The following is a 27,988-nucleotide window of genomic DNA, read 5'->3' on the forward strand; positions in this document are numbered from 1 at the left end:
ATGTTCCTGGTTGCACACCAACAGTACACATGTTGAATGTCTCTCCTACCTGACCCATCCATTTAGGTCTCTGGCACTATGCTGATGAGATAAATGATGATTGATTAGGAATAATTTGAACATGTTTAGTGTTGATGTGATTGCTGACACAAAGTTGGGAAACACTGGTCTAAACTTTTGACTCTGAACTTCCACTCTGTATAGCTGTAAACAGTTCATCAGAGGTGAGCAGGACTTGGTTTTGAAGAGTACACTGCAGTCATGGTGGGATTGAGTGTTCAGGACTGATGGGATCTGACTGATGCCAGACTGGAGCACACACTCTCCTCTGTTTGCACATCATCACTTTAAGAGCATTATGTGATATTAATTATTCAGAGACCAAGCTCAGCTTTAGATGAGTCTGTGTGAAAGCTAATTAACAATTTAGTTTTATTTTCACTGGAAACATCCACAGACGTGTTGAGTGTAATGTGTACAGTTCCACTCTCCACAGTGCAGTTTATTGACCCTCCCAGTGAGTTCATCTGATCCACTCTGACGTGTTCTTTAGTGTGTGAGCTCCAGAAAGCAGCTTCATCACGGAGCACCTGCTGTAATGTGCTGTACGCACATGTTAGTAATGCACAGCACACAGAGAATGAACAAGCTGTATACAGTACCAGTAGGATCTGCAGTTCAGTGATGGAGGATTCATGGATACACCGTGGCCCTGTGAGCGCCAGGCTCTGACACGACAAACATGGGTTTCCTGCAGAGCCAGGCCAAACGAGGATGGTGTTGTGCGTTTCATTGCAGGAAAGGCAGGACTGCAGCTCCATCTGTTTCCTAACATGTCATACATCCTCACACCCCACTCTTTCCACATCACCCTGTTCCATCCCTCCTTACTTTATTGCTGGAAAAAGGAACACCCCGTATGTGACATCAGCTCATGCCCAGGGTTCAGGTAATGGAAAGGTGCTGGGGCTGTGTGTGTGCATCCTGTTTTCGCCGCTTGTTCTATGACAATGCCCCACTGCGTCACATGGGTTAATTGACTGTGTTTTGTGGGGTTACATGATTAGGTGTCCAATGGTGCTGTGACCCGGCCCAGCTGAAGCTGTCACCAATGACTGAGATTCATGACAGTGTTGTTATTGCTCAATCAATGTGGCCAACACAATGAGCCCTGTGAATGAGACCGTAAACATGAGCTGTGTCGCAGGGATTTTGTGTTGGTCTCGTTCTTTAGTCTAAATTTGGTATGTGATGTGGCTACATATCCAACCACCTCCAGATGTTAACAGTCCAGAGACTGTTAAAGCCCTCAATGTCTCAGATTCATGTTCACTGTGGAGCCTCTCCATGTGATGCTGCTCAAATGGACACCAGGTCACCGATATGTTGTGCAGGTGGGCATCTCAGTAGTTTCTGGAGCAGAGCTCTTCTGTCTCTCTCAGTGCTATAAACATTCACTGGTCAGTAAACACTGCAGTAAACTTTCTCAAGAACACCGTCTGTTGAGTCTGACTTTTTATCTTCTGTAGAGCTGCTTATAGCTGCATTTTTTTTTTTTTATATAGTTGATAAACATCAACACAATTATTGAACTGAATTGAGATGAATAATGACACTATTGACCTACGTTTACACATGCATCAATAATGTGATTATATCCAATAATCAGAGTAGAAACTTAATTATGTAAGATGTTTACATGACACAAGCAAATGTCTTCACTTCCATTTACATGCAATTTTTATTATTCTGATAATTTGCTAATATAAAAAATACATTTTCTTATTTTACTAAGAATTGTGGTTATTTTTACTGCAATTATTTACATACCCCATTGCACAGCATAAATTATGAACTTACATACAGTGGGGGAAATAAATATTCAACACATCAACATTTGTATTTATTTATCAACATTTAGTTTCAATGCAGCAATTCGCATGAAATTTTGATCAGACATTGGTATTAACTCAAGAAATATATGCAGATAAAGAAATCATAATATTACAATCTAAAAAGGTTACATTTAATAATCTGAAATGACACAGGAAAAAAGTAAGAAAACACTAAGAAAAAGCAGTACACCAAGGCCAGGATGGGTAGAGGCAAAGACCTTTGCAACAAGATTGTTTCGCTACATAACAACGAAACTGGTTACAGACGGATTTCGAAACTCCTAAATGTTCCTGTAAGCACCATTGGGGCCATTATCCGCAATTGGAAGGAACGTCACTCCACCATAGACTGGCCACGCACGGGAGCTCCTCGCAATATTTCTGATCAGGGAGTCAGAAGGTTAATCAGAAGAGTAACCTAAGAGCCAAGGACCACTCGGAAAGAGCTCCAGAAAGACTTTTGTTCACAAGACAGTTGTCACAGAGGAAACAATAGGCAATGCTCTCCACCACCACCGCCTCCGTGCATGCTGACCCAGGAAGACATCCATTAACACATTGAAGCTAGTTTGAAGTTTACGACACAACATTTGGAAAAGCCTGTGAATTACTGGGAGAATGTGTTGTGGTCAGACGGGACAATTTTTTTGGCCAATAATACCACACACTGTTTGGAGGAGTAAAGGCTCCGCATATGACCTCAAAAATACCATAAAGACTGTGAAGTTTGGAGGTGGAAGCATCATGGTATTGGGCTGTATCTCTTCTCATGGTACTGGCAGAATTCATATTATTGAAGGGAAGATGAGCCATATACCAGGAAATTCTTGATTTGAATCTGTTCCCATCCACCAGGGTGATGAAGATGAGATGCGGATGGACCTTCCAGTAGGACTACGATCCAAAACATACTGCAAAAGAGACTCTGAATTGGTTCCAGATGAAGAAAATAAAGTTGTTGGAATGGCCCAGTCAATCACCAGACTTAAACCCAATAGAGCACTGAAGATCAAGATTCACAAGAGGGCCCCCAAAATATTCAAGATATAAATTCAGTCTGTTCAGAAGAATGGACCAAAATCCCACCTGAGCACTGTTAGCGATTAATTTGTTCAAACAAAGGCTTTTCCACCAAGTATTAAGTACAATTTCAGTTAGCGTGTTCAATATTTTTTTTTTCCTGTATCATTTCACTGTATTACATTCAACTTTTTTTTATTGATTGTAATATTTTGATTTCTTTATCTGCATATTTTTTGAGTTAATACCAGTCTGATCAAAATTTCATGTGAATTGCATTGGAACTGTACGGAGCCCCTGAGGGGACCTTTGCAAAAAAATAATAATAATACGGACTTTCGCGTGCGCACGGGAAAGTTTTGCGTGCTCACGCGTTACAATTTCCGGTTTGCGTTATAGCGTCATTAATACAAATGTGGAAATATGGATGATGTATGTATCATTTATGTATGTATTACATTGCCAACATGGGGGAAACAAAATATTAACATAAAAAAGTACAAAATATTAAAGGGATAGTTAACAAGAAAGTGAAAATATTCACACTTGTTCCAAACCAGGAGGACCTTCTTCTGAGGAACACAAAAGATTAGCAAAAGTTAAGCAGAATATTAGGCATTGGCAGCCTCAGTATCCATTTACAACCATTGTATGAAAAATATGAAAGCAAATGATGACAAAGAAAGCTGATGACTGTTCAATGAACATTCTGCAAAAAAAAAAAAAAAAAAAATTTGTTCACAGAAGAAAGTCTGAAAAAGACAATGTTTCAAATTTATATAAAAATATAAATTTTAGATTAAGGTTTGTATTTTTTTATTCAAACTGCAATTGGTAGTGTAATTGAATCAGTGTATCTTTCGTTCAGTCGTTTTTTGATTTCATATTTAAAGTAGAAAATTAGAAAAGAGGTCCTTTTTCGTTTTATAAACAATATTTCTAAAACATTTTTCGTTCTGAGGTAGAAAATTGAATAAACAGCTTGAATATTCGATTTCTAGTCTAGTCAAGTCGCCTTCATTTATATAGCGCTTTTAACAATATGGTTGCAAAGCAGCTTATGCACAGATAATAGGAAATTACTGTAACAGATTGTTTATAGGCTTTACAACAGCTCTTGGATAAAGTTCTACACGTCCGCATCATGTTGTTTTCTTTCTTTTTCAAAGGCATGACATTTTGTAGTCATTTTAAATGTACACAAATAAAAATATACATTTTACTGTTTCGAATGACAGAGTATGATACGATAAAGTATTAAGTTATTTCCCCAGCTGAGGAACAAATCCAAGTGATGGTGCCGGCGAATCGCGCTTTAACAACATCGGTTCACTTCTGGCATTAACTTGACATCGCAGCCGGTTCATTATTAAATTATTATTAATTCTTGTTCATTATTAAACTTTGGACTGAACGAAAGATGCGCGAACCCAACTTTGCGGTATAGTTTCAGTTTCGATTCAAATAAATTCGTTTAGGCTTGGCGTTTAAAATAGGCTAAATGTTCTTTGTAATAAAGGGCACAATAAATACTTATTTTTCATTTCTTGTTGTTTTCTGATACCATTCATTTAAGGATTTGGCTAGCCAGTAAGGGAAAGTAAAATACGCATAGCCTATACAGTATGTTATTAATAGTGTTTATAATGTTAATGTTGTATTTTATTTACAGGTCTTTCACACTATTTCTGAATAGACTAGCCTAATAATATAATGCGTGTTTCCCTCTCAACATGACTGAGTGTGCCACGCACAAGCGCGCATCCTTGAGATATAAATTATAGGCTAATACATTTTAATAAAAAAGGCCTATATCATAAAACTCAGAAGAGTATGTATTTTAATATCTCTGATGTTCTCTGTTCTCTGGTTGTTAGATAGTCAGTCTGAATGACAGTTCATGCATGAACGTTAGGACTTTATTTACAGTCAATTATTATTACCTTTTTGTATTATTGTTTAAAATATTTAATTTACAACGAATTATATTGATTTATATCTTAATTTATTATTATTATTATTATTATTATTATTATTTTAAACTTACTGGACGAGGGCGACCATGGTATTCCAACAGTTGTCATTAAACCTGTATTTACAGTATATCTATACAGAAGAAAGCCCTGTGTACACCATTCGTTAGTCTGGTTGTTTGATGAGAAAAAGATGAAATGTAGTTGCAATAAACATGTTAAGAATCCAAACAAATGCAGCAGAGGATGACTATTTTATTCTGCAGTGCGGAACTGAGGAAGAGCTGATGACGAAACAGTTTGATCAAGATAAATAGCAATCTTGTGAACTTTACTTCTTGAAAAAATGTTTCCTTCATCTCAGTAGCAGAAGATTATTATTTTTTTATTTTTTTATCAATACACATACAAATACAAAGTTTATTAAAAGTCTATTCAAAGTTAATAAAATTATTTGAATTGTGACTAAAATATGTCTCTAAGTTTTGTCTTTAGTAGCACCTTGCTTGGGATTTTTTGCTAAAATAGACACTTCAAAACATGTCAAACAACAACAAATTTTAGCCTTAAAATTTGCTGATTAAAATATAATTTTAAATAAATGTGCTGATTTTAATGTATTTTATAATGTTTATAAAGTTTACAAAACATGTCAGAAAAGTTGTGATGGGGTAGTGGGCCTTATATATTATATTATATCTTATCTTATATAGGCTATGTCTTTATATTGAAGTCCTAATTTAAAATAGATTAATTCATTCGATTAATTAATTTGCATCCACATCCCTGCTCTTGTTTTCTTATTTAGATGGCAGTGACGCAAGTTGAACGCAAACCGTAAATTGTAACGCGAGTTTCTCGTGCGCACACGAAAGTTCCCCGTGCGCACGGGAAAGTTTCGCGTGCGCACGAGAAACTCGCGTTACAATTTACGGTTTGCGTTCAATTTGCGTCACTGCCATTGCGATAGTTTTCCGTGCGCACGCGATAGTATCTTTATCTGGCCTCAGTCATTTTCCGTTGACGTGCCTAAAATATTTCCATTTTTATGTTTTCTAGCATAAATATACTGCATTATATTTGTCACACAATCTTGTCAGAATGAACTCAGTTTCTTCAGCATCCCAAAAATGTGATGCTTTTTTATCACTATGCACAGTGGAAGATGCAAGTGTTTACATGCCTTTTTTTGATTAAAATCTGCATATGCCACATATTTTACTACAATTATGGTTGCTACGATTATGAGCTTAATGGCATCAATTTGATGACATGAGATAGTTTAATCATAATATTGCCTTAATCTGATTATAATCACATTCTGAAGGTGCATGGAAACATGGTCAGTGTCTTCTACAGAGCTGCTTTACAACTGAATTTGTTTCATAACTGATGGACTGTTCAACAGACTGAACAGACTAGCAGACTGAATTGGTCTGAATAATGACACTATTGTCTTTTGCAGAGATGCTTTACTGCTAAAATTGAATTTATTTCAAAATTGATGCATCACCACCACTGTTATTTTCCTGTTTATTACGGTGAAGCTGCTTTAAAACAATCTCTGTTGTGTAAAATTATATACTGTATAAAGAAATGTGACTTGACTTGGCATCTAAGAGAAAACACTTGTTCTGTCCATCACAGTCAGTTGTCTCCTGTCAGATTCAGCACTATGACACAAAAAATACTTTTTACGGTCCAGACTGTCATTTCACTTGGACGCCTGCAAATTGATGGAGCGATGCTGAATCATACATTAGCTGCTGAATGGCCCTGAGAGACAATGGCTTTATAATGATCAGGGGATGTTCAGGAAGCAGTAACCTTCTCTTCCACTTCGCTGACACTAGATTAATAATGCAAGCAGAAGGACACCCATCAGAGCTGCCGCTAATGGCCTTGATCTGTACTTAACGCTAACTTCCTTTAAATTAACCATGCACGTGGCCTCTCTTACTCACTTGCACGTTTAAGTATCCTTACGCCTTTGCTAATTGTGTCTCTGCATTTTAAGCAGCATCCAGCAGAGACTTTCAGATTTGATGCAGAATCATGAAATGATGGGCCGAACCTTGAGCGTTCCACAACCAATGATACTCTTTATTAAGTCTCTCACAGTGCAAGAAAGCATAGGAGATTGATCTCCCAATGTGGAAGCTTTCGTTATCTGCTGCTCTGGAGTGCATGAAGTAACACATGGTGGTTGAGAGATCTGCTGCTCTAGAGTTTATCTCTGACCTGTGCCTGAACTGATTTCCATTTGTGGACTACATGACAACTCTCCATTGTCTGTAGAACGGTCTAATGTCAAGCACTGTGAGCTGTGTAGCTCTTTACTATCCTTAGAGGTCAGGGGCTGTATTACAGAAACATCCTAACTCAGAATCCTATCCTATCTGTTTATTAACTATGGTATTTCGCAAGCCAAATGGATATTGTAAAAAAAAAAAAAAAAAAAAAAAAAAAAGATATTGCCATAGTTACACAGTCGATTAATCACAGTATATTAGGACAAATGTTTGTATCACAAGTTTTCTGAAATGTTATGTTTATAAATGCAATTTTCTAATTAACCGTTTCCTTGTTTGATTTTGTTTACGTATCAGATGTTTTTACAGAGGCAATTTTGGATCTCTTTTTATCATTCCATAAATCAGAAAATGCTGTCAACAGACAGATGATAAAATGATAATGATATATGAACAAATCCCAATGTAAAAATCTATAGATAGGAATAAAAATGGAAAGTTTGATGTATTTAAGTGTCGCTAAAGTGTCTTTGATTGTTTTCTTTCCACTAGTCTGAAAGAAGGCAGTGTTATGGAAGCAAAATCTCAAAATTGACCAGTGTATGAAAATTGCCAAGAATTAAGTCAAGAATTAAGATTAGAAGGTTTTTTTTTTTTTTTTCTCAAACTGAGATGAAACCTCAAGTTACTGTCTTCATAGGCAGCACACCAGATGAAACTGGTTACAAAAGATGCCAACGTTTTGCTAAACTGAAAGTTCTTCATTAATTGGCACAAAATCAAATGGAAAGCACATACAGATATTGGGCAGTCAACTTTCAGTTAGAAATGTTAAATACCAATAGTTTCCTGTATTGAATTGAAAATGGCTATGTTTAATCAACGCGGCCGCTGTCTTGTCTTGCAGAGGGTGTCTGTGAGATCTGGCTGACCAGCGAGGATACGGGTGCGTATGGCCGGGACATCGGCACTGACCTGCCGTCTCTGCTCTGGGAACTGGTGAAGGAGATCCCGGAGGGAGCGATGTTGCGCCTGGGCATGACCAACCCACCATATATTTTGGAACATCTGGAGGTACATCCTCATCATGCACCTCACCATATACTGTAGATCTTGCAGTAGATGATTAATTGTTAATTGTGTGTGTATTTCATTCATTCATTAAGGTGGGGTTTGCTTTTCCCACAGTAAATTTCCCACAATTTATTATAGCATATAAATAATCCACGTGAGCAGTTTTAGTGTAGTTAAGTTCTGGTGTTTTATTGTTGTTTGTGTGCCCAAGCCTTTAGTGTCTCTCGTGTTCGTCTGGTTGTTTTCTAGCATACAGTAGTGACTGTAGTGGCACCTCATTCAGAGCTCATTGACTTCCATCTCAGTCTCAATTCCATCATTCTAGAACAATACCCAGAATGCTTTGAGTTTCCTCCTTGGAGTCCCAGATGGTGAGGACACTTGTAATCCCTCAGACGGCTGCAAGAAATTCTGAAGAAGCAGTTTTAATTTGTGGAGGGTTAATTGAGGTTGTAATGTTGTCCCCTTATGTATAGGTTACATTTATTCTCTGTTACATTCAAATTAAAAAGTGATGATTTTTTTCCCCCTAAATGAAAAGAAATAACAATTAAATGCTAATTAGAAATGTAGGCGTGCTTGTATATGTGCTAGAGGAAGGTTATTTCTTTTTATGTGCTAATTTGGTTTCCATCATTGGACTATTTGTCCTTATTTCATTTCCATGTGCTCAGCAAGTATTTTTAATTACATATCGCCTCTTTGATGCGTCTATTTGTCTTGCGGGAAGCGGTAGAGCACGGATGCTAGATCACTCCTGCTGCTGCTTTCTTGAAGATTGACAAAGTCTATTGACTTCTGCTACAAGAGCAGGTGGGACTATAAATTCTTCGTTCTCTGTAATGGGTGGTAAAAAACATGGCATTTGTGTTACGTCAGATGCTTTGTAAGGATGACGTAATGGTGATGGAAATACCAAATGCTGTCCGGAGAGATCATGTCCACTCCCTGCTCACATACAGACACATGACACGTCCTCTCAAAGCACAGGCTTCCATTTCCTAAATCATCTCAGGGAAACTGGTGTAAGACATGCTAGCTAACACAGGAACTGTTCCTCCTCTCATCTGACCCCTGACTTTGAGAGATCTCCTCCATTTACTCTTAAGTGTTTTGCAGGTGGAGAGCTTTCACAGCGCTGGTAAATGACTGCGATTTGGGAGGCTGCGGCAGTGGCTGTCTGACACTCTTTCTGAGGACTCATTTAGCAGCATTAGAGGTGTTTAGCAGAACAGATGTGTGATTTATGGACCCTCTGCTCAGCGTTTTGAAATGGCAGAAGAACCTGTCAGACAGGAGAGGACTGATCAGCGCTGTTTGAGAGAGACCTTACATGTCACTTAGAAAATGGACTTTTTCTGAAGAAAATGGGTTTCATGCACTAATAATTGTGCTCTTATGTGCAAAGAAAAGGCTATCAGGGGTAAATGCCCTTTAGACGGGTACATTTCAGTAGTTGGTACCCATACGAGTAAAATTGCATGGTTCCGATTTCAGTACCATAGCAAAAAGTACCTGATCTTTCATTACCTGTAACTATTTTAAAATAAAAATATTAAATAAATTAAATTAGTTAATTATTAATGCTATGAATAACTATAAGTTAATAATACATTAAAATATTAGCATGTAGCCTTAAGTAAACATTGCATTTAAAAGATAAATAAAATAGTATATAATAGTATACTACTAAAATAGTATATAACAAAATAATAAAAATAAAGTTAGTAGAAAAAACTATCTATTTGGACATATTTTGACATATTAGGTCAGATTCCTAAAAAAAAAAAAAATGGTTGCAGCATAATGACCATGGGAAAATGTGGGTCTCGTGGCCAATCCATTTGAGAACCACTGTCTTAGGGAACGTTTATGGAGAAAAACACAATGAATTGTGGAATGCTGTCCTCTTCATCAGGATCGTTAGTTATGAATTATCAGATCATGTGGCTTCACTGTAGGTGAGCAGTTGTACCCGTTCAGACAGTTTACAATTACATTCAGATTTATTTAAGTGTGTGGCGGAGCCCAATTTAAATGCAGAGAGCTAGAGGTTCAACTTCCTCTTTTAACATGCTTCTGATTACTTAAATCTCTCTTTGATGTCATCTTATTTCAGGAAGCAAAACCAGAGCCTTATTTTCCAAAGCCAGAGCATATCACCTTCATTTTGAATACTGTAAGAGCTGTGGGGCTGGTGAAATCCAAGGACAGGGCTTTCAAATGATATCTTTAAACCGAGATACAAGCTTTCTGTGCTTGGAGCTGAGTGCAGTCTTCATTCATATACCTGAGCACCATCCGAGCCTTAACCTCCAGGCCAGTAGCGTGCATTTGTTATGTGCTGGAAAACATGAGCACACTGAGTACATTAACCTTCATATTTTTTCTTTGAAGTGTCTTTTAAGTGCTGGCCAACATCAGTGTAATTCATCCCTTCTTCTGTTCAGGAGGTCACGGGGAAGTCACCTCATTAAAGCAAGCCTTTCTAAGAGCAAAACAAGAGCGCTTAACTGTGATCTGAGTGTACGCTCTGCTGTAGTGCCCTTTTCAGTGGTCTCCTCTCAGTTGAAGCACCCTCCACTGACGGGCCACACCGCGAGTGGCCGCTGATGAGCGCGGAGGTCAGGCCATAGCCTCTGTGATGGTTGGCTAATGGAACGCTGCTTTGTGCACGCATGTTCAGACACTCGGCTCCACTTTTTGCTATTCATCATGAAAATCATGGTTAACTACATCTTGATGACTGGAAGAAATAAGAAAAAACAGCCTGATAAAGGCAGCTCAGATGAAAAGCCTGATGACCTTGTGTTTCAATTGTCCATCTTCTCTTCCCATCATTCACCTTCCTCCTATCCAGAATAATTTTCACCAATTCTACCTTTAAACAGTTGGAGCTGTTCACTGTATGTGGATTATAACGAAAACAGGTCCATCAGGTCTGTTCATGTCATACAATACAATAGAATTTAAACCTGGAAATAATAAAAAAACAAAAAACAAATCTGAATGCAGGACTTGATGTTGTCCATGGGGAATTGGTTGGATGGTTGTGGTTTGGTATTGGTTGGTCTCATGTGAGTAACAGGTTGTCCCACCTTTGCGACATTAAACAAATCATCAGTGGAGAGAAAATATGTTACTGCAAGAGCGAGGGGAATTTATTTTGATTAAAGATTACGGGACATTAGGGGACATAAAAATAAAATAAAATAAAAAGATCTATATCTATATAGTGGGAAAAATAGAAGCATTTCAGACTTTCACTATATGAAGATGATTGGCCTCAGGTTGCTAGGGCGTTTTTGATGGTTGCTAGGGTTACTCTTTTGTTTTATTTTGTCCACCAAGCCAGGTCTCTTAGTGAGTAACAGTACATGGCTCATTCCTCAAGACAGGTTTTTAAGGAATCATTCATGCCTGTGGTGCTTAATACATCAACGTTGAATGCTTAGTTTATTTAGATCAGTAACCCAGTCATGAGCCATAGTGATAGTAATGCTTGACTTAACTCCAACTAATTAAACCATGATGTAAAATAGAGAAGTGAATGAAAGTGTATGAGTGGTAGCAGTAAAGGAATTAAACAGAGTGTTGAATCTAGAGATGTGTGAACATTCACGGTTCAGTCAATTATAGCTCGGGCTCTGGGGAGTCGTCACAATTTGTATTTGGAGCGGATGCTAATTTCATCCCTAACATGGGCCATTTTCATATTAATGAACCGCCTGAGAGTCTCTGGCTTAATGTACCATTGTAGGGACAGTCAATCTATTCTGTCTGTTTGTGAAAGAGTGACTCTCTGGTTGACGCTGTTTGTCTGACATTAGCTAAAGGACAGGAGGTGATGAGACTCATGAATGCAGCAGACAAAGCAGTGTTTCTGTCCTGGTGATTCTAGTGGAGTCATTATGAAGCCATTTGTGCTCTGTTCACTTCACATAGTTTCTTTCGTTTATCCATGGTCACTCCAGCTCCGACTTCTACAGGTGTGAACAGAGACTTCTCTCAGGAGACAGAGAGCTTTAATCACTACAGATTGCATGATCTTGCTGTCATAATAATTAGGTTTCACTCTCACATAATTAGGTTCCTTGTGAATGAGGTGCATTTTACTAGAACATATTTATAATTTTGCATGAGTGGCGCACAGACACATTCACCAGCGCGCTCCAAAAGTGTGATAAAGTTTGCACGAGCCGTTCCTATCTCGACGCTGATGATAAAATATGCAACCCATTTAAATTCTATTGAGAATGTTGCACTTAAAAAAGCTATGGAGAAAGTCAAATATGATCTAAAACAGCCACATAAACTAAAAAGACTGATTGATAAAAAGAGTGGAAAAGATAATCCTGCTCCAACATAAATTAGAAAGCTTTTTTAAATACTCATGACCACATTTACTAGAATTGATCAAGTTCTATTGTGGTATATTGTGGGAAATGTTGACTAACTCTTTGTAGAATTTATTATAGATCACTGTTAAGGGAATAACATTTTTCACTAAAGATTAATATTACAACTGTGGCATGTTGTAGCTATAGATTCTAAATGTGTATTTTCATAACAAATGCTATAGATAAAAATGTATAAAAAAAGAAAGAAAAAAGTTAACATCGGCCTAATGATGGTATGTCATGTCATGTCAAGTCAAGTCACCTTTATTTATATAGCACTTTTTACAAAACAGATTGTTTCAAAGTGTTGACGCAGCATAATTTCATAAAGAACGATGATGGAGAGCAAATCGTTTAGGCGAAATCTGGCGACAAAAAAAGATGTTTTTTTTTTTTTTTATGGATGTTTTTCGTGGACATTTTACTCAAGTGCAAGGGATTGGATTCATCTCGCGATCGCCATTTCATTAAAAAGGTTATGAAAAGGTTTTGATTTTGCATGTTGCCATTTGCACTCCCGACATAAATTACAATATTACTGTTGTTTTACTGTTGTCTATATCCTAAAACAGACACCGTAGTTTGACACTAAATCCTTAGAACTTTCAAAAGATGTATAATTTGTTAACATTCTTAATATTTATTTATTATCGTAAATGTTTACCATGGTAAACAAAGTGACGTCAAGCCCGAAGTCAGGACAGTGCGCCTCAAGAGGTTAAGAGTCAATACGTTGAAACTTTCTTTTTCTGAAACCAATATTAATAACTGAAGATTAGATGTCTAAGAAGTTGAGTATTTAAACTAGATTTTTAACAGATCATTCTATGTCAGTTATGAAACACCCTTACAATACATGTCATAATACTGACTGACAGCGATGTAACAACAACCCTGTTCTCTCGCGGCGAGGCCGGTGAGAGGTTTGATTTGTCATCGTGATTGATGATGAGCGCCACCTGTGCGCTTCACTGGCCTCGTATCTCTCACGGAGGAGCGGAAGAATAAAAGGGGGAGCAAAGACAGTGAAGGACGAGAGAGGACCAGGCCTGGACAATACGTTATGTTTTGTTTGAGTGTGCGGCAGTCGACCGTGAGGGGCTGCCGCCTTTTACTTTCATTTGTGTTTATTTATATTTTAAAGTCTTTGAAACGTTTTGGGGTTCCCGACTCCTCCTCCCCACAACAACTAACCATGCTACAATATTTATTTTAAATATTTTAAATAAAACACGTGACCGTAAACATCTTCTGATTTAAAAACTTCTGCTTAAATTCTTGAAATAGGTTTTGTAGAAAAATATACACATATAATAGAGTTTTCCTTTGGTCACGATTTGATTGTCACATTCCCAGACTTCCAATTGAGTTGTCATCACTGCACTATAAATGACAGGCTGGTATTAGAGTCCGCATACTGATTTTACAGTCCTCTACTCATGCAAGACAATTTTCCACATTTAATATTAATTAGTATATTAAATGTGGAGAATCGGCATAGTAAATATAGAAGACATGAATGGAATGGCTGTAATATCAGTATGAAGTGAAGAAAAAAAAAAAAAAACAATGATGTGATAAAGATAATTTACTAATGAACTAATAGAATTGTTCTTCACCCATTGACTGTCCTTCCGCTCTCCTCCATGCCGTGTAGCAGAAATTCACATGCGAGACAGATGAAGCCTGTCGTTTATAGAAAAGCTTTTACCCTTGTAAATGGGAAGCACTGTCATCCATTTCTCATTAGGCCTTCCAGCAGGGCAAAGATCCTAACCTGAATGTTGAAGGACGAAGAGCTACACTGGTCTCATGATAACAGCCGTCTGCATATTTTGAGCTGCAGCGAGAATGCTGCATGAAAGATTTTGTGAATTAGCATTTGGGGAAGAGCTCATATCTGCACTTCTATATCATCCACATATTTGTGTCTGGAGCAAAGTTTTACTACAAACATCAATGTACCTGTTATGAATTCACTTTTTTATAGGACGTATCTTCTGTGGAACTTTTTGTAGACTTTTGGAGACTCTTACATTAACCACAGCCTTTCATGCTCCAATAAGGACAACGAAGCTTCATAAAATGTCCACTCTTGGTCAAAACAAAATAAAAAAACGGGCCAAGCCAAAAAGGGCAAAATATTTATGAATGAATAAATAAGGTATTTATATACCACATTTCCCATTGTAACAACTGAGACCAAATCAGACAAAATTATTTGGCATATGTACCATAAAAATCTTCACACTCCACTCTGGAATCTGTGGTCCCATCTTCCACCAAACAGGGCAAGAGGGTCTTCTCGTTTCCATGGCCACGATCAGATAAGTTGGTTTTATGGGTGTAAAGGAATGTGACCACGTGCTCGAAAGAGAGAAAGACAATGGGAAGACAGAAACAATCTTTAACACAGACTTTGCTGCATTAATCAGAGACGAACTGATTAATGCAGTTCCCCTCTCCCCCACTGGGGCCAAGGGCCCAACAGGTCTGAGCAACGTCTGCCATGCTTTCATACTCCCAAAAGGGAGTCAGACTTTTCTTTAATCCAGGAAACTGCTACTTTACCACCGCAGAATGGGCAATGATCAACTCCTGGCCTTCTCGGCACTTCAGGATGCCATGCCGTCCAGCGTGCCCTCAGCAGGCCCCCGGGCTGCAAGCTCCAACCCACAACAGCATCGAAACCACCATGCAAGTCATCCTCATCTTCTCCATCAAGCAGAGAAGAAAACAATGGCAACTTGCACCATGACTTTTGACACTCACGGACTCATCAACGAACTCAATTTTCAACCACTTCAAAAATTGTCCACGATTGCAACTGACCATGCAAGTATCAATTTAATGAGGTGCTCTGAAAATGATCAGCTGATGGTTCTTTTCATACTTAAATAGATATTTTCCATAGTTCTATTTCCTGCTTCCGGTTCCATAACACTCACCACTTTACCTATGCATGCATGTATGTATGGATGAATGTATGTATGATTGTTTGTTTGTTTAGTTTAGTTATGTTTGTGATTTAGTTAATAAAGCTTGTGCACAATTATGCATTTGGTTTCTGATTCTCTGTTTGCATACAAAGTCCCTTTTACGATCTTGATCTTGTTACATGCTTTAAGCACTGTACATGCTAAGGAATAATTATTTTTCAGTGACCATGAAAGATACACTTTTCTTAGAATAAATGAATAATCAAAGAGTTCGTTGGAACTGATTAATTGATTGTAATATTAATTAGCTTACCTCAAAGTTAATCGAATTAACTGACCCAAATATTAATAATTAATCATAATTGGTAATTATGGATTATTATTAATACCCTTTGAGCTAATATTGTTACACCATGTACAGTGCTACTGTTCACCCAAAGTGCTTTACAATCATGTCAGTGAGTCTCTGGGTCTCTCTCAATCATTTAGTGTTTCTTTAATGGTCTTAACCATTGTAATCACAAATCACTGCCCAGGAAATTTGCAATAATTGCACAAATACTGTAGATAAATTAACTTATAACCCTAGGGTTATAACCCTAGCCCTAAACTTTTTACAAGAAGAGGAGTCAGTTTTGTTCCACTCAATGTTAATGGCTTTAAACAGTTCATGAGTAGTTGAAAAATGTCTCCCAGTTCGTTTGAGTTTAATATGAGACCAAATATTCACTATAGGGTTCAAATCTGGTCTCTGACCAGGCCAAAACATGAGCCTGATGGACTTGCTCTCAAGCCACTTCTTGGTTGTCACACAATGGCACCTCTTCCTCTATTCTTAACTGTGGTAGAGATGCATTTATTATTATATTTATCAGCAGATTTTTGAAGACACTGCTCTGGGGCATCACCATGCAACTTCTTTTTCTACTCACAACTTCCCATATTCTGCCAGAAACTTACCATATTCTGTCTTTGATGTTTTTTCTGAGACAGCAATGGCTTTTTAACCCTCTGGGGTCTGAGCTGTTTTCTGGGTCCTGGAGGTGTTCTGACATGCTCTGACATTTGTGCTTATTTATGTTACTTGTGACATTTTCATGGCTAAAGTCTGATTACATTGTATTCAGCACAAACTCTGCTACAATAATATATCAGCAGCATGTATGTAAAAGTTTGTAGTTTTGAGATAATGACATTTATGCGTGGTTTGTGAAAATACAAAAAAAATTGTCACTGAAATAAGGTCATGAAACCCCCACTGATTATTTCTTCACAAGACTTTTGAAAATTGTATCACGTAGCCTAGAATATTTGCTCCAAAACTATGTGAAAATCATCCTGACTGCTCATTCAGAGAAGACAATATCCATCCATCCATCCATCTTCTACCGCTTATCCGGGGCCGGGTCGCGGGGGCAGCAGTCTAAGCAGGGATGCCCAGACTTCCCTCTCCCTAGACACTTCCTCCAGCTCTTCCGGGGGGACACCGAGGCGTTCCCAGGCCAGCCGGGAGACATAGTCTCTCCAGCGTGTCCTAGGTCTTCCCCGGGGTCTCCTCCCGGTGGGACATGCCCGGAACACCTTCCCGGGAAGGCGTCCAGGAGGCATCCGGAAAAGATGCCCGAGCCACCTCAACTGACCCCTCTCGATGTGGAGGAGCAGCGGCTCTACTCTGAGCTCCTCCCGAGTGACCGAGCTTCTCACCCTATCTCTAAGGGATCGCCCAGCCACCCTGCGGAGAAAGCTCATTTCGGCCGCTTGTATCCGGGATCTTGTCCTTTCGGTCATGACCCACAGCTCATGACCATAGGTGAGAGTAGGAACGTAGATTGACTGGTAAATCGAGAGCTTCGCCTTGCGGCTCAGCTCCTTCTTCACCACGACAGACCGGTACAGGGACCGCATTACTGCAGAAGCTGCACCGATCCGCCTGTCAATCTCCCGTTCCATCCTTCCCTCACTCGTGAACAAGACCCCAAGATACTTGAACTCCTCCACTTGAGGCAGGAGCTCTCCGCCAACCCGAAGCGGGCAAACCACCCTTTTCCGAAGACAATATATTGATTGAAATTTTTAAGACGTGTTTTGTGTGAGAAAGCTTTATGCGAAGGGGGCGTGATCACCTCATTAATATGTAAGCTTTTCACACCTGAGAAAGACAAAGACACTCCTTAATGGCCCTATTTTAGGAGCTATCAGGCCCTATCATTCTGAGCAACCTTTTCACAAAGAATGAGGAGATTTAAAAAAGAATGGCTTTTTGATTGTTTGGATTTATTTACAACACAACATAATCCAAATATACACAACAAATGACAAAAAAGCACTTATTAAAAACAATGATCCAAAGACAGAGACCTTTGTGCCATTCCTAAAAACATTGTACATACCTTTCATTTCCAAGGTGTTTGATTTTCACTTTACCATGTTCATATACAGAGACTCATGTGAATGTTGAAGTCAGCAGGACTCAGTGGCATCTGGTCCCTGAAAGAAAAAAAAAAAGTGAACATACTGATATCAAGAGAAACTATAGGGAATATAGTTCTAAAATTTATTGGGAATACATTTTAGATTTTTCTGGTTAAAATTGCTTTTTAAAATTCACAGAATACACACACACACATAATGTTTCCAACAATATATAATATAATGAACACCAGGTTTGTTGTGCCTTGTAAGCATAGGCTATGCACAGTGCTGCAAAAAATAATAATAACAATAACCTATAGCAGCCTATAAATCTTCCAAAAGATTTCAGTAACAACTGATTTTTAGAGAAAAATATATCGATTATCATATGTTACTTCAAATGTTTCCATTCGTTATGATGATATGAAATGTGATAATAGTAAAAACATGAAGCCTTTGTTTGGTGCGTTTTGCTTTTCAAACGCGATCGCTCTCCAAATATGATACATTCAAAACCAGAGCTCGCTCCAAAATATGAAACATTATGGTTACCATATTATCCATATCTACGTTTGAGCAGATATCCACAAACACAGTAACAGTAAACACGGGTCCAAATATTATAATATTCACCATATATCTTGCAACAGTTCAACTGCAATGTGAAGTTTATGCAACAATAACATGAACTAATAAGAGAGTCGGAGCGAGATGAAAATGAAGACGACGAACCTGCAGAACAACGTCTTCATATGGATGTATCGCAATGGTGTGTTACTGTATTTACATATGAAACTTTGGTCTTCCGACCTTTTACCACCGTGTCGATTTATTTTGATTAATATGTGCGAGGGAGAGAGAGCAAGACAGCGTCTAGTTTGGAGACGGTGAAGTCTTGTTTACATTTTCGCCTGGCACCGAAGAAAGAGAGAGTGCGTGCGCGCGACCGGGTCTCTCTCTCTCTGCTCGTTCTTTCAGTTAAACATGCACCGTCACAAGCGCGGCAGTTCATCTACATTAGACGGTGTAATGAAGCGTGTGGGTTACTACATCCAACAACCGAACATTTTAAATTACCCTCTCATAACTTCTGCATCTTTTAGCTTGGACTACAAAATTGCAGCGAGAAATAAAAATGGCGGATTGCTCGACGTGTTGGGCTGGAAGTCAATGTCCTTATTTGGCAGTTCCGCTGCAAATACTGTGACGTAATAGTTCACAAAACGTCATAGATAACAGAAAAATCGGAACAGGTTGAAAAATAAGGCCAAAACAGAATATAAAGATATCAACGAAGCACCTGAAGAGAATAATCTCAACTTTTCTGTACTTCTAAACACTCCAAATATACAACAAAATGCATTTAAGGGCTAAAAAAGTGGATTTAGCATGATATGTCCCCTTTAAATTTTGCTAATTTCCTGACCAATCATTTGTGGTCAAGACAATTAAAAGCTTAGTGTTTAGTTGGGATGCCACTTTTTCCAGATCGAGGCCGGTACCGATACTTTTATTTTTATAGAATTGAATTGGAATAAAGTAATCAAATGTAAAATGTCTAAATTTAAATAAAATTAGATGAATTTTATTAAAGTTACAAAAGTCATTCAGTCAAGAGCAATGAGTGATTTCTTTTTCCTTTGTTGTTTGATTAACATTACATGCACAGCAGCAGGTTTATTAAGCTGCTGTCCCTTTAAGACTGAATGCACAGATCAAATATACTGTTAGACATGCGTTTTAACTCTTTACGTTCGCTTTAGGCACAACCAACTATGTTTACTAGGATACTCGCAAATATTGGCGTTCTTACATAAGTTTGTGTAAATTTGTCAGTTCAAGCATAAGAATACGTGAAAGAGAATTCAATGCAGTATCAAGCGCTGTCTGGGACGTGGCTTTCGGATGTTTGTGCACAGTAAACTCCTTGTCCTGTAAACGTCCTGTAATAATTTAGGGAACCATTCGTTATACACATAAATCACGTAACAGTTCAAGATTTTACATACATATCCGTAATTGGATTAAAACTAAATCGTATGTGTGCCGAATGAATAATCAGCAATCAAGAGCATACAACAGATGTGTGCTCTCTTGCTCACTTTTTACATCCAGTTAATGCTAGTAATATGTGCCTCATTTAACATTCTTTGCTATTGACATATCCAACCGAACTACAACAGGGATCTACAGGAATTTCTGTGAAAAAGGGATGTGCTCGACAAGCTTGGACTGTGCCGCTGCGCACTTAATCAACTCCACGTGTTCCGCTTTTCAGCTCGTGCCCAGTAGCCATAAATGCATACATATTTAATTTTGTTTAACATACAATCAATTCCATACATTTACTTCATAGACATCCTTCTCTGAAATATCCGTTCTACTGTCTGTTTGCTCTGTTGTCTGTTTTTCTTAGTCACAAGTATTAGGTTGTTGGTATCTTAGCATTTTAATGAATACAAGTACATGAGCGCAGTATCTGGCCCGATACCGATACTGGTATCAGAATCGGTGCATCTCTAGTGTCTTGAATATGACGAGGACTTCTGTTTTTGTGAAGAACAGACTCAAATTTGTTATTTATCTTCTATGCATGTCGCTACATGCGTATTTCATTTACAAATGTGAATGGGATTTGAGAGCTATACGACAGAGACTCTGTGAATAACAATCTAATTTCATTGTTTTCCTCATGCAAAAACATCATGTAACTTCAGAAGACTTTGAATAGTTGTGACTTATATGAAGATTTTTTTTTTTTTTTTTCAATTCATAAAGTTTTGAGTTTTTAGTTTGAAGTATTTTAGCACCAAACCGCTGTTCTCATGCATGTGTGTGCTGTGTTTTTGAGCCCTCGTCTCCTCATTCTGCACAGAATCCTTTCATCGCTGTGTTTTCACTCTTTTGCTGTACAGCAGATGTACACCATCCAAAGAAAAGAGCAACACAGGCTCTGATTCACTGGCCTACTGGAGAATAGCGTTCAAGCTTAGAATTAATGACAGTTAAAACACTCCATTATGTTCCTCACATCACAGCAATATCATCCTAAAGCATGATATTGTGCATTAGAAAATATAGTATCATGCTGCGTCATTGAAGAAAGTTCTGTTTTAATGTGTCTCATTTACTCTGTTTCAGAGTGTCTTAGCTGGTGCATATGTGAACCATGGGGCCGATTGGCTCGCGTGTTGTGCTGTATGCTACTGCTTTGTTTTTTATTTGATCAGAGTATGATAACGGCTCCTCCTGTGTCCCTTGTGCTCATACTAAACCACTGAAGGAGAATGGTGTGATGTCACGGCAACGCCTCACTGACCGGGCAATCTGACTGGCAGATCTGATCAGAGCCACAGATTAATTGGCACATTACATGAATACAGGATTTCGGTGTCCCATTACTGATGTATACATATATAATATTTGTATTTTATTTTTAATTTAATTTCATCCCAGAGTTCCACTTTTATTGCAAGTGCAATAAGACTACTACTACTACTAATAATAATAATAATTTATTGTTAAAAGGAGGAGATCCTTCTCATGAATAACTATAGGCTGATTTCTAAACTTTGTATTCTGTCTAAGGTTTTTGAATCTCTTATTAGTGAGCAGTTGATTTCATATTTGAATTAACACGACATCTTATGACATAATCAGTCAGGCTTTAGGAAAAAAGCACAGCACAACTACAGCTGCTACCAGGGCTCTAATTTATATCATTGAGGCGCTTGATAGAGGCCATTATTGTGTTTCACTTTTTATTGATATTGAAAGGCTTTCGACACTGTTGATTTCAGTATGCTGAAAACTAGACTGAGACTAACTAGATTGTCAAATGATACAATTTCTTAGTTTGAAAGCTATTTATTGGACAGGACACAGTGTTTGTGGATTGCGCTCACAGGATTTGTAACCCTCTCAGTTGATAATGTGCTGTTCATCTTGGCCAGGTCACTTCTGTAAAAGAGATTTTTAATCTCAGAAAGTTAGGGCTTTGGGCTTGTAACCGAATTCGTTCCCCGACCAGTAGGAAAAATGTGGGCGGGGGAAGTGGTAGAGCACTGCTCTCCCATGCCCACATCCACGGCTGAAGTGCCCTTGAGCAAGGCACCTAACCCCTCACTGCTCCCCGACCGCCACTGTAGCAGGCAGCTCACTGTGTCGGGATTAGTGTGTGCTTCACCTCACTGTGTGTTCACTGTGTGCTGAGTGTGTTTCACTAATTCACGGATTGGGATAAATGCAGAGTCCAAATTTCCCTCACGGGATCAAAAGAGTATATATACATACCTTCATTTATATAGCGCTTTTTACAATACAGATGGTATCAAAGCAGCTTCACAGTGATAACATGAAAATAATTTAACAAAGTTTGTTTCTAGAAGAAAATTGCATCATCGTCCACCTTAAGTAAGGCAGATTGTAACACCTGATTTTAAAATAATGTTTTTGATGCTACATAATTAAGGGACCAGAGACTTTCTCATTTCAATGAGCCACGTGTATTACACCACCAATCAACATACAGTCAGTAACTTACAATGCACATATAGTTACGCAGTTGCATGGGAAAAATCAAACAGTTCAGTTCAGACTTTTGTAGCAGTGTCTTTGATTACTCAAGGATCAGTCTTAAGTGACGTAGAAGCAAGATGAAATAGTACTTAAGTGCCTTGTTGATGAGGCCCCATCTGCCTGCAACCGAGCTTCCCAATAACTGTCAGTAATGTGAACTGTAGTTTATAAAAATGAACCATAGATGGCAAAAAGATGTTGTGGACAAAACGAAGACAGTTAATCCCATTTTTTGATCAAGGTCCTATCAATAGTCCAGCTGCCAGCTGCCAGCTCAGGCCTGCATGTTGAACCCTCTGCATCAAACAAACAGATAAACTTAGTGCCATCAGTAACACATTTACTCATCCCATATTTACATAAACATTACCCAACATCATATATACAAATAAAGTACTAACAAGATCACTTACATTTGAGTTAAAGAACCTCAGGTTCCTCAAATGAGGGAAAAAAGCAAGACTGCATTGGTGAGCAAGCTTCTCCATGTGGTTAGCACATACTTTCTACTCCATCCTTCTTCTCTTACCCTTTTATGCCACTAGGCATCTCACTGACTAGAGCACCCCTAGTGGCAGGATTAAATAACACACGCCCTGAAAGCTAATGGGACAAAATGTAACTGTAAAACTGTTACAAGATCAATAATATTGTTAAATATTAAATGTCCCCAACTAAGCAAGCCAAAAGCCAAGGCAACAGTGGCAAGAAACCAAAACTCCATCAAGGTGACAGAATGGAGAAAAAAACCTTGGGAGAAACCAGGCTCAGTCAGGGGCCAGTTCTCCTCTGGCCAACGAGCGAACAGTGTATGATTATGATCCAGGCAGCATTACAGGTCAGAAGTCAGATTGAATCAGAACATTCAGAATATTATCCAGTTCCATCTGATTGGAAGACGGTATGGAGTCATCATGCCGGTATGGAGACGGATTTGTTGAGGATCAGTAGTATATATCCTGATATCCTCTGTGTGAGTTGCAAAGTTCACAATTAATTGGTTTTAGACTGTTTTGAAATGTGCAGTATGTTTTCATAGGCTGTCAATCTCCTAGTATTAGACCTCATTAAATGTAAAGAAGTATTTGCATTTAATTATGTAGATAGATGATTAATGTAATATTATCGTGGAGATATTAGGGGTTGCACTACCTGGTTGGTTTGCCACTATTTGATGCTTTAGCTTGTGTGTGCTCATGACAGAGTGATCTTGGAGGGGGGTGGGGAAGCAAATAAACGCTGGCCACATATATATGGTGTCTGAAAATAAAGCAAACCTGTGTGTTCAGCAAACGTGTTATAAGAAAACAGCATGCTTGGTTAGTTTGATGTGTTCAATTCCTCCATTCTCAATGCTGTACTGCTAACTACTCTTTATTTATTTTTAACTGAGCATGTAAGCATTGTCGGTAGTCTTGCCATCCTTAGGCAATACAGAGCTGGAATGATTGGATCAGACTGTCTCCTGTGATTGAGGTTGAGGAGTAGAACCGGACTCAGTGTTTAAACACAGGGCTGCTGTGATGTGTTAGTGGAGCGTGTGACCACTGCATCAGACAGCAGTGCTGTCTCTGTGCTGTCATAGACGCGTCTCACAGGCATTTAAATCATTCTCGGCTGTCACTGATCTCGTGTGCCATCTGCCAGAGCACCCCCCCCCCCCCCCCAGCAAGCGAGACGTGTGTTTGGCTTATTGTCCACCTATAATGAGCTCTGAGCACATATTAGCATGACTGCATAAATAAATGTCTTCCTTGAGTAAATAGCATGCATATTAAATGATGCTTTGGGCTACAAGGTGCAGGACATACAAAAATGAAGAATAATTATGTTTGTTAATTAATGCTTGTGTTTCACATCTGATCAGATCTGATACTCCAGAGTGATCTGTATGTCTGCTCTGAAATTAAAACTGTATGCTTGCCTGTGTGTTGCCTGTAAGCTAACAACCACATCCTCATATTTAATATTCAACACTCCCTCAGCAATCTCCATAATACTATCTTCAATGTTTGAGAGGATGAATTATAGGGACTGTTGTGGGAGCTCAACAATATCATGGTGACCAATGAGAGATGATGAGCACTCTGTTCAGAAATAACCAGAACAACACTAATGAAGCCTTTGAATATGTGTCACATTCAATGGTCTCATCATTATCATTAACCCTCTGGGAGGAGGAAACTGTTACCTGAAGCACATCTGCTGCAGGTGATCAGACAACTAGTACTCTATTTGCATGTATGCGTTTAACAGACGCTTTTATCCAACACAGTTTACGAAAGAGGAACAAAAGCAACTTGTCAAAGAGCCAACAATATCTGTAATATACAATTCCAGGTTCCAATTCCAAACGCGATCTAGCCCGCTCATCCGCACAAAACAGTGCCTGGTGGCTCGAGAACGCAAACCCTGAAATATGGTGCAAGCCTTGAATAATAAAAAAAAAAAAGGTTATCTCTGCACAAACCTCAAAAACGGAAACCCACGAAAACGCAGATGGCGTGTACATGCGCATCACATGTTTAGTCCATGGTTATGTGCAGGTGTGTAGTCCTTCTTTACAAACTAACCCTCAACAAACTACTAGTCTGGCCTTAAAAATGTACAATGCATTGAATTATTTATCGCTTCCGCATAGCCACGCGAACCGAAATTATCCCGACAACGTTTTATCTGTACAGAGATAAAGGGAAGAGAAGGAAGCCTTCACAGGGGAGAGACTAGTTGACACTTCAAGACTGCGTTGTTGTCGTGTCCAGGCTCAGGTCCTTCATCAGATCTGGATACGGCCTGGATCCGGCGGACTGCGGTAAACCTCGGGATAAACAGAGAGACTAATATTAGCGTAGACGCCATCATTCTAATGATGTAAGGAGTTCATCAGGATTTATGGGAAGTGTTCCTGGTTCCGGCTGATCTAATCTATGCAGCCTAACTTTGAATTATAGAAGTCTATAATGTGTTATGTGTATGCTAGGTCAAAGAGATGTGTTTTTAGTCTAGATTTGAACTGACAGAGTGTGTCTGCTTCTCGGACAATGTTAGGAAGACAGTTCCAAAGTTTTGGTGCTAAATAGGAAAAGGATCTACTGCCAGCAGTCGATTTTGATATTCTAGGTATTATCAACTGGCCGGAATTTTGAGATCTCAATAGACGTGAAGGACTATAATGCGTTAAGAGCTTGCTCAAGTACTGGGGAGCTAAACCATTTAGTGTTTTGTAAGTAATCAGCAATATTTTAAAATGTATACAATGTTTAATAGGGAGTGTTGACAGAACCGGGCTAATATGGTCATACTTCCTGGTTCTGGTAAGAACTCTAGCTGCTGCATTTTGGACCAGCTGTAGTTTATTAAGCGTGCAGGGAAACCACCCATAATAGCATTACAATAATCTAGCCTTGATGTCATGAACGCATGAACTAATTGTTCCACATTTGTCATTGAGAGCATATGACGTAATTTAGATATATTTTTAAGATGGAAAAATGCGCTTTTACAGACACTAGACACGTGACTTTCAAATGAAAGATTTGTATCAAAGAGCACACCCATGTTCCTAACTGACGACGAAGACTTGACAGAGCAGCCATCAAGTGTTCGACAGTATTCTAGATTATTACGTGAGGACGTTGTTTGTCCAATAGTTAGAATGTCTGTTTTTTTCAGAATTAAGTAGTAGGAAATTACTTGTCATCCAGTTTTTTATATCAGCTATGCATTCCGTTAATTTTGTGAATTGGTAAGTTTCATCAGGGTTTGAAGAAATATAGAGCTGAGTATCATCAGCATAACAGTGAAAACTAATGCGCGTGCTTCCTAATGATATCTCCTAAGGGTAGCATGTACAGAGTGAACAGCAACAGTCCTAGTACTGAGCCTTGTGGTACGTCATACTGAACTTTTGATCGATAAGACATCTCTTCATTTACTGATACAAACTGATAACGGTCAGATAAGTATGATTTAAACCATGCTAATGCAATTCCACTAATGCCAACATCATTTTGTGGTCGATAGTATCAGATGCATCACTAAGATCAAGTAACACTAATAGAGAGATACAACCACCATCGGATGGTAGGAGCAAATCATTTGTGACTCTGAGAGTTGTCTCAGTACTATGATACGGTCTAAAACCTGACTGAAAATATTTGCAGATTCCATTTCTTTCTAAAAAGGAACATAGTTGCGAGGATACTGCATTTTCTAGTATCTTTGATAGAAAAGGTAGATTTGAGATCAGCCTGTAATTGACTAATTCTGTAGGATAAAGTTGCATTTTTTTTAACAAGCAGTTTAATCATAGCCAGCTTAAAAGTTTTTGGTACGTATCCTAAAGACAAAGATGAATGAATGATATTAAGAAGAGGATCTATGACCTCTGGAAGCATCTCTTTCAATAGCTTAGTCGGTATAGGGCAAAATCTATATAATGTCTGGATAGCTCATGACGTTCTAAACTGCCAGCAGGCAGTGAAGCCTGTTGTACTGCTTAGGCAGCAGCTCCACCTTGTGGGAAACTTGGGTATGTTAACATGTAACAGGAAGTCAGCAGTTTTGTGCTACAAGTGCATGTGAGTTCTGCAATATATTAATACACAGATCTTAACCCACCATATGCGTAGCGTCCTTATTCACCAACTTGCAACATAGTGTCAGATAGATTAGTACCCAAAAGTGAGCTTATGTAGCCCATTGCTAACATGACGCGTTTTGTTTATTTACTGGAAAGTTAAGTTCGTGGCAAATTAGCTAACATTAGCCATAACATTGTGACTGTAATATGGCGTCGTCCATTCCACCACCGGAGCCGATGAAGGTGTTTGGTGACCTGAGCAGCAATTGGGCAAGTTTTTGAGCAGAGTTTGACGATTACTTGCTGAGGTACGTCTTTGGAAATCTTAGACAAGAGGAGGGTGAGACTATTCTGCCGCACTAAGGCAAAAGGTCGTAACTTCAATTTTTGGCGAAAATGAGTTATTGTAATTTTTAGGACAATAAACATAAGTTTTATCATGTAGACAAACATCAAGTTTCAATTCGATTGTTTTTTGGGTGGAATAAGATTATGTTTTTGCCGTAACTTCAAAAAGCCAAGGGGAAACTATGGTAGAAGCCCGTAACGTCAGTTACGGCTTTATGCCTGCGTTTCTCGCTGCTCCTGAACACTCGAATGAAGTTACGGGTGCGCTGCCGTGAAGTTACGGCACTCTGCCTTGTTCTAACCGACCATCAAAGTATTGCCGCGCTGGAGTTACGGGGTTATGATGTAGCAATTAAATCACCTCAGACACACACGTACATTTTTCACAGTGATTGCTTTTGTTAGGTTTGAAGAATGGCATACTCTCGGGGGAAAATGATGGTGGAGATGGCTTTGAATCTTTAACATCCAATAATAGCTAGCGGTAGCCTTAAGCTAGCGATACTACTTCACAA

The 27,988-nt window shown here is 38.6% G+C and overlaps 1 protein-coding gene across 1 annotated transcript in view; it reads left to right on the forward strand.

The window, feature by feature from the left end:
- The window catches only part of cdkal1 (CDK5 regulatory subunit associated protein 1-like 1), a 603,253-nt gene that overhangs the window by 368,467 nt on the left and 206,798 nt on the right, over positions 1-27,988 (forward strand). The window contains exon 9 of the mRNA XM_079894178.1: positions 8,048-8,214. Coding sequence (XP_079750304.1) covers positions 8,048-8,214 — 167 coding nt within the window. The remainder of the gene's footprint in view (positions 1-8,047; positions 8,215-27,988) is intronic.

This window comes from Squalius cephalus (assembly GCF_949319135.1).
Source record: "Squalius cephalus genome assembly, chromosome: 15".
Taxonomy (NCBI): domain Eukaryota; kingdom Metazoa; phylum Chordata; class Actinopteri; order Cypriniformes; family Leuciscidae; genus Squalius; species Squalius cephalus.